This window comes from Eleginops maclovinus, chromosome 22 (assembly GCF_036324505.1).
Source record: "Eleginops maclovinus isolate JMC-PN-2008 ecotype Puerto Natales chromosome 22, JC_Emac_rtc_rv5, whole genome shotgun sequence".
NCBI lineage: Eukaryota > Metazoa > Chordata > Actinopteri > Perciformes > Eleginopidae > Eleginops > Eleginops maclovinus.
Genome location: NC_086370.1, coordinates 13,789,304 through 13,801,636, shown reverse-complemented (window position 1 = coordinate 13,801,636; position 12,333 = coordinate 13,789,304). Strand labels below are relative to the sequence as shown.

The 12,333-nt window shown below is 39.5% G+C and overlaps 3 protein-coding genes across 13 annotated transcripts in view; 1 reads left to right on the top strand and 2 right to left on the bottom strand.

Annotated features, from left to right (window-relative positions):
* Window positions 1–965: 965 nt before the first annotated feature.
* Window positions 966–4,927, bottom strand: cutc (cutC copper transporter homolog (E. coli)). 4 transcript variants are annotated; one of them, XM_063875257.1, is made up of 9 exons: window positions 4,822–4,927; window positions 3,823–3,901; window positions 3,557–3,616; window positions 2,887–3,096; window positions 2,672–2,707; window positions 2,359–2,492; window positions 2,191–2,218; window positions 1,601–1,706; window positions 966–1,522 (listed from the first exon to the last, which is right to left on the bottom strand). In XM_063875257.1, the coding sequence occupies exons 1-9, from the start codon at window positions 4,852–4,854 to the stop codon at window positions 1,411–1,413; spliced, it is 798 nt and encodes a 265-aa protein (XP_063731327.1). In that variant the 5' UTR covers window positions 4,855–4,927; the 3' UTR covers window positions 966–1,410. The 4 variants fall into 4 exon arrangements, with proteins under 4 accessions (XP_063731327.1, XP_063731328.1, XP_063731331.1 ...); XM_063875258.1 differs by lacking the exon at window positions 4,822–4,927 and adding an exon at window positions 3,999–4,749; XM_063875261.1 differs by lacking the exon at window positions 3,823–3,901 and having other exon boundaries at window positions 4,822–4,881.
* LOC134858997 (cytochrome c oxidase assembly protein COX15 homolog) lies at window positions 4,324–8,318 on the top strand. Its single transcript, XM_063875256.1, has 9 exons — window positions 4,324–4,621; window positions 5,494–5,675; window positions 5,780–5,902; window positions 6,026–6,212; window positions 6,430–6,597; window positions 6,713–6,794; window positions 7,059–7,213; window positions 7,314–7,427; window positions 7,522–8,318. Exons 1-9 carry the CDS (start codon window positions 4,547–4,549, stop codon window positions 7,651–7,653), a joined length of 1,218 nt encoding a protein of 405 aa, XP_063731326.1. The 5' UTR covers window positions 4,324–4,546; the 3' UTR covers window positions 7,654–8,318.
* LOC134858999 (Kv channel-interacting protein 2-like) overlaps window positions 8,013–12,333 on the bottom strand; it is a 118,652-nt gene continuing 114,331 nt past the window's right edge. For 4 of the 8 annotated variants that reach the window (XM_063875266.1, XM_063875264.1, XM_063875265.1 and 1 more), the window contains exons 4-8: window positions 12,124–12,194; window positions 11,799–11,906; window positions 11,182–11,286; window positions 10,804–10,866; window positions 8,014–10,452 (exon numbers count right to left, since the gene is read on the bottom strand). In XM_063875266.1, coding sequence (XP_063731336.1) covers window positions 10,405–10,452; window positions 10,804–10,866; window positions 11,182–11,286; window positions 11,799–11,906; window positions 12,124–12,194 — 395 coding nt within the window. In that variant the 3' untranslated portion in view covers window positions 8,014–10,404. Of the gene's footprint in view, window positions 10,453–10,803; window positions 10,867–11,181; window positions 11,287–11,798; window positions 11,907–12,123; window positions 12,195–12,333 lie in introns of all 8 variants that reach the window. The other 4 variants (XM_063875268.1, XM_063875267.1, XM_063875262.1 and 1 more) reach the window with 3 other exon arrangements.

Genomic DNA, 12,333 nt, shown 5'->3' with positions numbered 1-12,333 from the left:
GGCGTAGTGTGTTACTAATGGTTTTCTTTGAGACTGTGGTCCCAGCTCTCTTCAGGTCATTGACCAGGTCCTGCCGTGTAGTTCTTGGCTGATCCCTCAGTGTCCTCAGGATCATTGATGCCCCACAAGGTGAGATCTTGAATGGAGTCCCAGACCGAGGGAGATTGACCGTCATCTTGAACTACTTCCATTTCTAATAATTGCGCCAACAGTTGTTGCCTTCTCACCAAGCTGCTTGCCTATTGTCCTGTAGCCCATCCCAGCCTTGTGTAGGTCTACAATTTTATCCCTGATGTCCTTACACAGCTCTCTGGTCTTGTGGAGAGGTTGGAGTCTGTTTGATTGAGTGAGTGGACAGGTGTCTTTTATACAGGTAATGAGTTCAAACAGGTGCAGTTAATACCAGTAATGAGTGGAGAACAGGAGGGCTTCTAAAAGAAAACAGGTTTGTGAGAGCCGGAATTCTTACTGGTTGGTAGGTGATCAAATACTTATGTCATGAAATAAAATGCAAATTAATTATTTAAAAATCATACAATGTGATTTTCTGGATTCTTGTTTTAGATTACGTCTCTCACAGTTGAAGTGTACCTATGATAAAAATGACAGACCTCTACATGCTTTGTAAGTGGGAAAACCTGCAAAATCGGCAGTGTATCAAATACTTGTACTCCCCACTGTATATAACATAGTTGTTGAAGTTTAAACCTGTGTATACTGACATGACATCACCTTATGTCTCTGTCATGTCAGTGCACCAGTGTGTCTATTGATCTGCCCCATTGTTGAATGACAGGTTCGCTGACTCTCAAATGTGTCACTTTACTGTAGCCTGGTTAAATATAAGTGGACTTAAAGACTTTCCAACTCCTCACAATAAAAACTACTGTAAATTATTCATCATTTTGTATATGGTATATTTAGGAGACATTAGAAAACATCACCAATAAAAGAAAGTGCACAGAATTGTTCAATTGTTTTGAACTTTAATTGAATATTGAGCAAACTGAATCAAGTCACACTGTTTCAGTTTTGAACGAAATATTGTACAGGTGGTCACAAAGGTGCGTTATATGGCAGTGGGAAAACAGCATTGAGAAATGTTTCTAATTTTTGATTTGGCAATCTATTGTGTATAATACTACACTATATCTCCTTATAAAAAAGATACATTATTAATTATTCCTCACTGTGAGATATCGCATATCACATAAGGTTGAAGGGCTCTCCCTGAGCTCTAACTTTACAAAGACAGTTTGATCAGTGATTATAAAAAAGGAGAAAAATAAAGTTCCAAATGTCTACCTATTCAGGACTTAAGTAAACTAATTTCTGACATATCAGCAGAGTTACTCATCATTGCTTTTGAGGTATCTGATTTGTTTTCGAGTCATTGTTGAATTGTTGAATTCATAAGGTATTTTTGGCTATTGCATTTAGAGTGCGGACCTTGTTGGCATCCGTCACCTTCAGGCCGTACTCAGGTGCTGAGAAAGCTGCTCCCATTGTCACACAGGTGTTCCTGCATAGGGGAATATCATTTTTTAAATGCCTATAATTGCAAGAAATATTGTAATGCATGAAAGAAAATCCTAAATACCTGAATTTCATGCCAGAATCCCTACTGGAGCGAGCAGAGCCATGAAACTCTTGAGCGCCCGATCCCTCTAAAATTCTCTGAAGGTTCCTTTCAGTGATACCTCCTCCTGAATAAAAATAAATATAAATAATCAAATAACAACAACCCGTAACCCTAACCGTTCTATATAATAGGGTACAATGAAACATAATTTTCCAAAGGAAAGGAGATAAGGCTGTTGAACAATTCTATCGTCTAAAGTTATGCTGTCAATAACATCCACTGATGATTGCAAACTTTGGATGGATTGAAAACATCCTTACTTGAAATGCACAGACCTGAGTCTTTCACTGTATACATTTTATATGTGTTATACATCTCTAGGCATTCCTGTTCAGAGCATATTGTAACCAACTCTTTACTGTAAGTACTTTACAAACTGTTCTAAGAAATCAAAGTTATACTTATATTTGCTGTTTAATCAGTCTAAAAAATAAATTGTCTTGGAGACCTTACTGTTGTTATTTCAGGCCATGTCTTTAACTTGGAGCCCTCAGTCTCTAATAACATTTCGATTTGATTGATTGATTTTACAAGAAACAAGTACTTACCTGGCATGATGGCAATTCTCCCCTTCGCCTGTTGAAGATAAGAAAAAAGTGTAGTGTAGGATAAAAGAATTGTAGGAAGGGAGAGACACAAGCTGCACATTTACTTAGCACTGCCATTTGCATTTGCTTGCATTAGAACATGTATGCGCACATAACATGCATACATACCTGATCAACAAGTCGCTTGATGAGAGGGAGTCCCTCCAAAGCAGAGTTCTCACAGCCGCTTGTCAACAGACGCTCAAACCCCAATGATATCAGAGTCTCCAGAGCAACCACTGGGTCGTGAACCATGTCAAACGCTGCAGTAGGATCAATATCAGTTTAAAAACATGAGTTCAGAAGTCTTTCACGTCATTGTAATCACTCTAAATGGCTATTAATCCATTGATGCTTTTCTGTAGTGTAGTTGCTGGCAGCTGCATGGAATTTCAAGAGCTTTAAGTATATAGCAGTTTAAGTTAAAGGAGAGAAATCTAACCTCGGTGGAAGGTGCATGGTAAAGGTCGAGCAGCAGCTAGTGAGCAAAAAAATGACAAACAGAAAAGTACATGAAACAATACAAACTTCTAACAAAATACAATCAAAAGATGCAGTATAAAAGCATTACATTTTCTGAATATTTTCACTCTTTTTAAAGCATACATACTTGCTATAGCCCTTATAGACATGATCAAGTAAACATGCAGACAGTACCCAGTAACTCCATACAGAGCTCTGCGTCCACCCGTCCATCCTCTGTGAGGGCTCCCAGCACTAGTCCGTCAGCCCTGTGGCTCTTCATCAGCTCGATGTCCTTTCTCATCACCTCCACTTCCTGGTCTGAGTAGAGGAAGTCCCCCCCACGAGGCCGTATCATCACGTAGATTGGGATTTTTACATACTGCTTCACTACCTGCAGCAGACCTGTGGCAAAACCAGAAATGGGGGCATAAGCGAGTTTTTAGGTTGTTTTCTCTGTGTTAATTTATTTAACAGTGACATTGCAAGAATTCTTGATTAGAAGAGAGAGGTCTTAGATGTAAACTATCCGTCCTCTGACTGCCAAAAGTTTGTGAAAATGAGTAAGACTTTGGAACATTCAGCTTAAAACTAACTTCACCACACTCCTGTTGAGCAACTATGATAAGTACAGCTTTTATACCAAGTGTAATCATTCAATAACAAAATAAGACAACACACTTGATGGAACTGTAATATGGTCCACATCCTTTATTTCTGATATACTAGGTTCTTAATGTTGTGAAGAAGGAATGATTGTTGGTACAGTTCCTTATGTGCAGGCTGTTCCAACTGAATGTTCTTAAATATACAAAAGAGTTTAGGGTTGTGTGCATGTAGGCCTACAGCAATGAACTGAGCTCACCTAGACTGGGAGTGAGCCCTCCCTCCAGAAGACTAGAACACATTTCAAGTCGACCTGCACCTGTCAGGAGAAACATACGGTCAGACTGCACCCATGAGTACCTTTATGATCCGTGCCCTTTGATAAATGAAATCACTCTGAATGTACAATAATACTCACTGATAAGGACAAGGTATCGGAAAAAGAGTTTAAACTGTCTGCTTAACTGCTTTTTTATGGTGGGGTTAATACCAAAAGCACAACAGCGTTAATGACACATGACCAACCTCCTCGTTCAGCATTGATAGCAGACTCCACGGAGTCAACACAAGCCTCCATCAAAAAACTCTCAGCCATCCTCACAGCCTTGATAGTGAGACATGAAACAGACACAGTACCAGAAAGAGATGATAAAAACGCCCAATCTACAATAATTAAATGTTTTAACTTGCACCACAACTACCTTTCAGATCAACTTTCTCTTGATTCATGCGAACACATCAGTGAATTGGAAGCAATATGAAGTCAGTACTTTGGGTGACTGATTAACTTCAGTGACCACACCGTTCTTATTACACATCCACACACCAGTGGATCATCTTTTCCTGGTTAGTTGAATTTAAAACACACTGTATGGCGGATGGGCGGTGCTTTACTGGTTATGCATCACTGCTGGCCTAGAGGGAAGAGCGTGACCGCCCATGCGGGATACGCTAGGACCCAAAACATGCACCAACCATCTCGTCCCGTCTCGAGATAATACAATTTAGAAAAATAATACAAAATACATATTTATGATAGGTCTTTTAAGTATTGTGTTTTAAGTCCATCATATACAAAAAAATGTTTTCCTTCGCTATGTTTCTGTGACGTCATGAGGTTAAAGTTGAACTGGACAGTTAGGAAACCAAACGAAACCAACATGGTTGTGTAACAGCCGACTACATCTTTACCCTACGTTTTGTCTTTTTCTACATCACTTCAGGACCAGTTATTACATAAAGCTCAAATATGTTACTCTCTTCTCTACGGACAACCTTGTTCTGCGGCTGCAGAAATGCTACAAAGGGATTTCAACATAGCAGTGTGAGTATATAACTAGCTCCTGATGATAGCTAACTAGCTAGAGAAGCATTAAAAGGTCAGACTGCACTGCAAGCAATTTACACTTATATCATCACGCAATACTGAAGACATTTTCGAAAGACTAGCCCAAGAGCGAACCCCTTTATGTTTCACTTTGGTGTTGTTTTTAACATTTATTAAAATAAGTGAATGTATCTTACGTTACTTGGCTGGTTGTACTCTGCAGCAGTCATGTCCGCATCTAACGTTATCAGTCAAATTAAAAGCCGTTATTACGTTAACGACCTCCTATCAGACCGACCTTACGTTCGCGTTTATGAAACAACCAATATGATGACTTTCGTTTTAACGGCAGTAATATAACATGATTATTATTCAAATGTCCAATAACTACATTTCCTCATCCACCATTGACATTTAACCAAACAGCCTGCACGTATTTGCAAGTGGTCGCCTGGACATAGTAAAAGTATGATTAGAGAGCTAAAGCTAAGTGTCATGTAGGTTCATCATGTGTGACTTGGTCACATGTATGTAAACACCTGAATTATTCCCACATGATTCTTGGATTATCCTAATCAAAACTCTGCAGTCCCCATCGTTTGGTAAGAGTATAAATTCTGGTTAATCAGAAGATGTTGGACGTTTTTTAGCTAAATTGTCAATACTCTTCCTCAATGGACTGACTTTGTGTAAGGGCATGGTCATGTGTTATTAAACCAAGCTTATATAGCCTTTTGCCCAAGGGTGAAAACAACATTTTGTTGAAGCTTTTTATGTGTTTTGCAGAATTTATCCAGTTAATTAACCAATATATTTGCCAGCAAGGTAAATGTGACAGTTGTTTTACCCCTTTTCATTTACGTTATCAGAGGAGTCCACAGCTACGACAATGGCTTGTGAAGAGAGGTCAGAGCACCATCACTGTGGAGGCTGGGGCCTCCTGTGCCCCGGCAGCAGTCCCTAGCCTGGCTACAAATCGCATAGTAGGTCGTTGGTTGATCGGCTGCAGCGGGCTGGTGGTTGGGGCTATTGTCTTGGGCGGTGTCACAAGGTAAAGTGATGTTTGTTTGTTTGTTTGTTTGTTTATAACTGTCGTTCTCATATTCAAGGGGTGTTGATAGATTGTGCTTACTGTATGTGCATTTGTTTAATCAGGCTAACAGAATCGGGACTTTCCATGGTTGACTGGCATCTGGTGAGAGAGATGAAACCACCTCAGGGGCAAGCCGAGTGGGAGGCTGAGTTTTCAAAGTACCAACAGTTTCCTGAATTCAAAATGTAAGGCTCCAACTTTTCTGTTCACCATATCACAAACTTTTTAAAGACACCCCATCTCTTAAAATAAAAACACACGTTTGTAAGCTGCTTTCATTTTTTATATTCATTATTATATTTTCACAGAATGAACCATGACATGACACTGCCAGAGTTTAAGTTTATCTTCTACATGGAGTGGGGTCATCGTATGTGGGGGAGGCTGGTTGGACTTGCGTACATCCTCCCCACCGTTTACTTCTGGAGGAAAGGATACTTCACTCGCTCCATGAAGGGAAAAGTGCTTGGACTTTGCGGATTTGTCTTTTTCCAGGTGGGATTCAATACCACTGTGGTGGTGGAGGACAGTCTTAGAAAGTTCATCCTTATTGTACCTCCCTTTTTTAATGTTACTATTTCAGCACAACTTTGGCACACTTTTATTTTTGAAGATTAGCTTTGTAAAGTTTGTAATCAAATTGTAAGGATATCATGTTATATATAAAAACACATAAGTCACTGTCCTTGTGTGTGTTTGTATGTCCTCTCAGGGTCTTCTGGGGTGGTACATGGTAAAAAGCGGTCTGGAGGAGAAGCCTGAGTCTCATGACATCCCGCGGGTCAGCCAGTATCGTCTGAGTGCTCACCTTGGTTCGGCCTTGTTGCTTTACAGCGCCAGTCTCTGGACAGGGCTCACTCTGCTGCTGCCCGTACACAAGGTACAGAGGCCATCTCCTGCATACAGTTCTCCTATGATAATACCAAATATGTTTAATCTCAGTGTGTGTGAGGAAATGATTCAATTTTTTATTCATGACGGCACCTCTCTCACAGGTGGCAGAAACCAAAAGCCTCATGCAGCTTAGGAGGTTTGCCAAGGGTACAGGTGGACTTGTCTTCCTTACAGCTCTTTCAGGTACTTTTTAGTTTTTTGTGAATGCAACATCACATAATATATTAATTTATGTATGATTGGCCTGTAAGCTATGTTAGTGCAATACAATTTGCTTTAGAGTATGTTTAGGGAGTCAATGGGGGCACAGTAAAAGAGTATTTAAGTAAATACAGGAAAATTAAAGTTGTAATTTAAAGTTTCTAATGTAACAGAATGTTAGGATAGATGTATATGGATTCCATATGGATACTAATTCAGAACCATTTTACAAATGATCGATTGCAGGTGCTTTTGTTGCTGGTTTGGATGCTGGGCTGGTGTATAACTCCTTCCCTAAGATGGGAGAACGATGGATCCCAGATGATGTTCTGGCATTCTCTCCAATCCTCAAAAACGTTTTTGAAAATCCCACAACTGTGCAGTTCGACCACAGAATTTTGGTATATTATTTCTAAATGGAATTGTCTTAACAAAGTGAATAAAACATTATGAGGCATGTGGGTGAAGGTTGTTGATTGTCCTCTATATTGTTTTTTCCAGGCAATCTCGTCTATGACGGCAATTACCGGCCTTTATCTATTCTCAAGGAGGATGCTGCTGCCCAGAAGGGCTAAAATCGCCATCAACCTTCTCACAGCAATGGCCTATGCACAGGTAAGCTGTCAGGCAGTCCAGATTCATGTTACCTCTATTTTAATTGTCTATTATTCCTCAGTGTAACTGAACTCTGTGTGTTTGTGCTCCTCAGGTCGCGCTCGGTATCAGCACCCTGTTACTCTATGTCCCCACTCCACTGGCAGCAACTCACCAGTCTGGCTCTGTGGCTCTTCTCTCACTAGCCATTTGGGTCCTGGCAGAGCTCCGCAAGATGCCCAAGTAAACAGTTTCGGAAAAAATCTAATCCCTAATAGCCACACCTCAAGCCACTAAGAGCAGGTCCTTGTAAACGAAGCCTTCACCAAGAAAAATGGAAGCATAAAAATCGATGTATTTAACACTGGACTATTATTCATATGCTTATGCAGCTCTCCTGTGGTGACCAATGTTTCATAACACTGTTTTAAAAGCAGGATGTTATTGAAAACAACTCACGAGAATACATGAAGGCCATCATTGATTATTGAATGAACCACGAAGACGAGGAAGACTTGATGTGATTTGTTTTGTGAGGATCAAAACAAAGAGATGCAAAAGCAAACAGATGTTTAGTTTCTCGCCAGCTTTAATGACAACAAGATTTCCACGAAGGATATGTATTTGTTCAAGTTCACAGTTTTAACAGAATGCTTGTGACTGAACATGGTTATTGAGTGGTTGCTCACCTGTTGCCTTGTGTCTGGTCATAAACTGCCTATTAGTTAAATCAGATGTGGCTGTTGGGATTATATGTGTACATTTGTATATTTAAGTTATGAACCATTTATTCCTGACATTTATGATATGAGGTGTTACCTATGTAGATTTTGATTGGCGCTTTGTACCGTATGTCAAAACATAAGCATAAATGCACTGTCCTATTTGAATAAAATCCAAACTCAAATCTAATTTGCATAGTAACTGATTTTTATTGTTTCTGTACAAAATATACACATTTTGGATACTTTATGCAACCGGTTGAGGCTAGCTAACTAGACAGTCAGTACAACAGGTTAGTAGGTTCTCATTGTTCTAGACACAGTACATGCGGGTATAGACTGGTTTTACTTGTGGTCAGGAAAAACATTTAAAAACTATTGGCAAGGAACAGAGCCAAACCACTTTAACCCCAGTCAACAAAAAATAAAATAAAAAATGCAGAACAGAATCAAAGAAAATTGCAGGGTTGGAAGTGCATATTGTCATCAGGGCTATAGTGCTCCCATTAACTGTTGTCTGAGAAGATTGCAAGGTTCGATAGGTGGAAAAGTGCTGATACGGGGTGGACATTATTGCTACTCCATGTCAGTCTCTGCATTTAAAGGAAATAGCCAATAAATTGAACGCATGAGGACCTCTTTCTTACACGCTGATAGATAGACAGTATTACTGGTGGTTGCAAATTATTCATAAGCCTTTCTAATAACGTGTGACTCTGCAACACTCAACTACACTTGATTTTGGTCAATGAGCAGGAAAACCACATGGCAAATTTACCAAATGACATCCCTTTATCTCTACTTGCCCCTTGTCATACTTAGGAGTGAAATAAAACTGGGTGCTTCACCTCTCTCTTCTACCACTGGGACGCCATTTGTCTTTGTTGAGAGTGGTTTTATAAACCTCTTTAATTTATCCTTTTTCTTTGGTGTTATAGAACGGGGGAGAATAGAGAATGAGGTGAAGTTATGTTTTTAAATCATGTCTCTCACTAACAGCAAACACACACATACTATGCCTCTTTGAAATTGAATGAGCCTAATTAAAGCAACAGGGGTTTTGAATATGTTTTAAGGGATAGAACCTGCTACAGCCACATAACAATTCTGATTACAAGAGGTTCACAAGTACAATCTGCAATCTAATAATTCCCCTTTGATGTAAAGAAAGGCTTGTATGACTCTGTTATGCCTTTCCTTTGTCAAAGGAGGCTGGGATGATAAAAAACATCTTGTTGAGTATAGTGCAATCCCCACATTGTACTGCCTAATATCACACCAACGGGAATGCTAGAAAATGTACAACAGTCAATAGACACCTACAGCTAGGACTGTAATAGTTTGGAAGGCTCTGGAATTATTCTACTAGAATCCCATGAATGGGGGTGGGTGTTGTTCCTTCACACAAGAAAAATGGGTGACATCTCTTTCTGGTACACATGCACACACATGTACACAAAGGGTGAGGCACCTGTGAATGACTAAGAACAGCAGACAGACAAGCAGACTTTGGAGTATCTCTGTAAATAGATAATTGGATATTAGTGACATCATCATGCGATATTGTAATCAGTTCCTCGTGGAAAACAACACAATTGAACCTCCATCTGTAAAACGAAAAATAACTGGATATCCAATTCATCAGTTGTTTCCTCAGGAAGTGTCTTTCTCGCTCTCGTCCACAAGATGGCGGCGGATTCATTTCTATATTCATGGCCGGTGGAGTCTAGCGGCTCCGGGGAGACTTTACCTACATGCACAGAGGCAAGATATGATTCACAAATCCAAATCTCAGCCACAGAAAAAAAATCAAGGTTTGGAGGCAACTTGCTCCGTCTGAGTTCAGCCAGCACAGGCTGCGATAGATCCTCCATCAGTAATAGTAATAAATAACATTTCAAACAAAACCAGTGTGGGGTCTTGCTTGTGCCAGTGTGATCCCGCTGCTGTCCTTCTTAATCTGTGCCTCTAGGGTAAAACTAAGGTTCTGCATGATGAAGGGAGTCAGGGAAACTCCATAGTTGCTGGGACAAATGCCCCTTGGTTCCAGGAAGAGGGAGACAGTCTCTTGGTGATCTCAGGACTCACAGCTCTGAACAGACACACAAGCACAAGCTTGCAAGTCAGAAAATGGCCACACATACTCACACATTCTCTTTGTCTCTTTTTAATCCTAATTCCTCACACACACACACACACACACACACACACACATACACACACACACACACACACACACACCCCCTCCCTGGTGCCAGGGACTCTGATCCAGGTTCTTAGATGACGTTGTCAAACAGCTGCATGGACTGCATTATGTTCTCATCCTAGACAGAGACAAGGTTTGGAACAGGTGTTATTTTTTTCATTATGTGTGACCTAAATGATTCATAATAAGGTTAGTGAGGATTGTAAGGTACAGTCAACCAGTTGGCACCTCTCAAGCTCACTAATCAACATGTTATGTCATTTTCATGTTTAATGTTTCTTAGCACAAGCATTCGAAATCCTTCTTATGAAAGTCGTTATGCTAAACTAAACTCATTTGCTGATAGCTTTAGGTACACATTTTATGTACAGTACATACATGAAAAAGTCAATATTCTCATTTAACTCTTGGCACAAAGCATATGTTATACTGTTCCTTGAGGATTTGAAAATCCACTTTTCCGCCCCACCTTTTTGCATGACTCTATGAACTCTTCTATGGTGACCACACCGTCTTTATTCCGGTCCATTTTCTGAAAGAGAAATATAGCAGGAAAACATTTATTTCCTGAAAAACATTCATTCGATAATTGTGTTGATTTTAGGAATAACCCCTTTGAGATGTACCATCTGGTTTTCAAGGGGGCCCTCAACATAAATAACACAATATAAGCACAAGTAACTAAGAAAATAAATAATAGTAACAAAAATAACAAAAGTGAGGAATAGTGAAAACAACCAAAAAGTCAAAAGAAATATCAAATAATTAGACATATACATTCTGGACAGATACAGCAGGAGAAATTAGTTTACAATCAGCATATTATCTATCAGGAATAGATATATACCTGGAAGAAGCTCTCCACATGTTCTCGTGGAATATCGTCCTGCATAGAGGGGTATGTGTACTTCCCCATCATGTCATAAATGGACTTCATGATGTCCAACATCTCCTAGAAAGTACAAGGACAGGACAAAAGAGACAAAATATGATTGAGGATGTAGAAATAGTTAGTGAGCATCAGTTTGATGTGGTCAGGTTATTTTATTTTAGAAGTATAGAGGTCATGAGTCGGACAGTTTATATTTTAGTTTGTCTTGTTTGATTAGAAAACGATTAACTTGCATTAAGTATATTACACAACGTTCATTTGATTTGAATGCAGTGGTTTAATATGGTTAAATATGACATCTGTGACAAATGTACCTGCTTATATAATGGTTATTTATAGCAACAAATACCAAGGGAATGCTTGTCATACTGGGGCAGAGTTATACATTACAAATAGACAAGCTGATGTATTCAGGGATCAAAATCCAAACCGACAATTCCCACTAAAAATGAAATGTAATATTGTACCTCCACATCTCCCAGAACATCAAGGACATGACCTAGTCATTAGTATGTCCCTCTCCTACTCTTCCAACCCCACCTTAAACCTCCACAAACAGCCACTGCCTTTACCTCTTTGGTGATGCAGCCATCTTTGTTCAGGTCATAGAGGTTGAACGCCCAGTTTAACCGGTCATTAATGGTCCCTCTCAGGATAATAGACAAGCCAAATACAAAGTCCTGGAAAGATTGCAAACAATTTACTGTTTTGTTTAGGCATTACTTAAATCATGACACAGAAAATAAAGTCAAATGTTCATCACAGGATTACTCTCTGTAGGCAGGCATTTTAAAAGGGAAACGTATTTGTGAGGACAAAGCCGTGGTGGCAAATTTCACCGGAGCACACATTTGTTGTTATTTCTAAAAAGGAAGCCGATATAAAAATAGAGCTCACCTCGAAACTAACAGAGCCGTTCTTGTTAGTGTCGAAAGCTTCAAACAGGAAATGTGCATACATACTTGAATCTGCAAAGGTAGAGACTTACAGTAACCTGCGTGCCCTCGAAACATGAAGCAAAGTCTTTCAACAGGATTAGCAGCCAGCTAAATTTAGCCAAGATATAAGAATAATTTGAAATACAACTGGAGGCGTTAACATTTCATC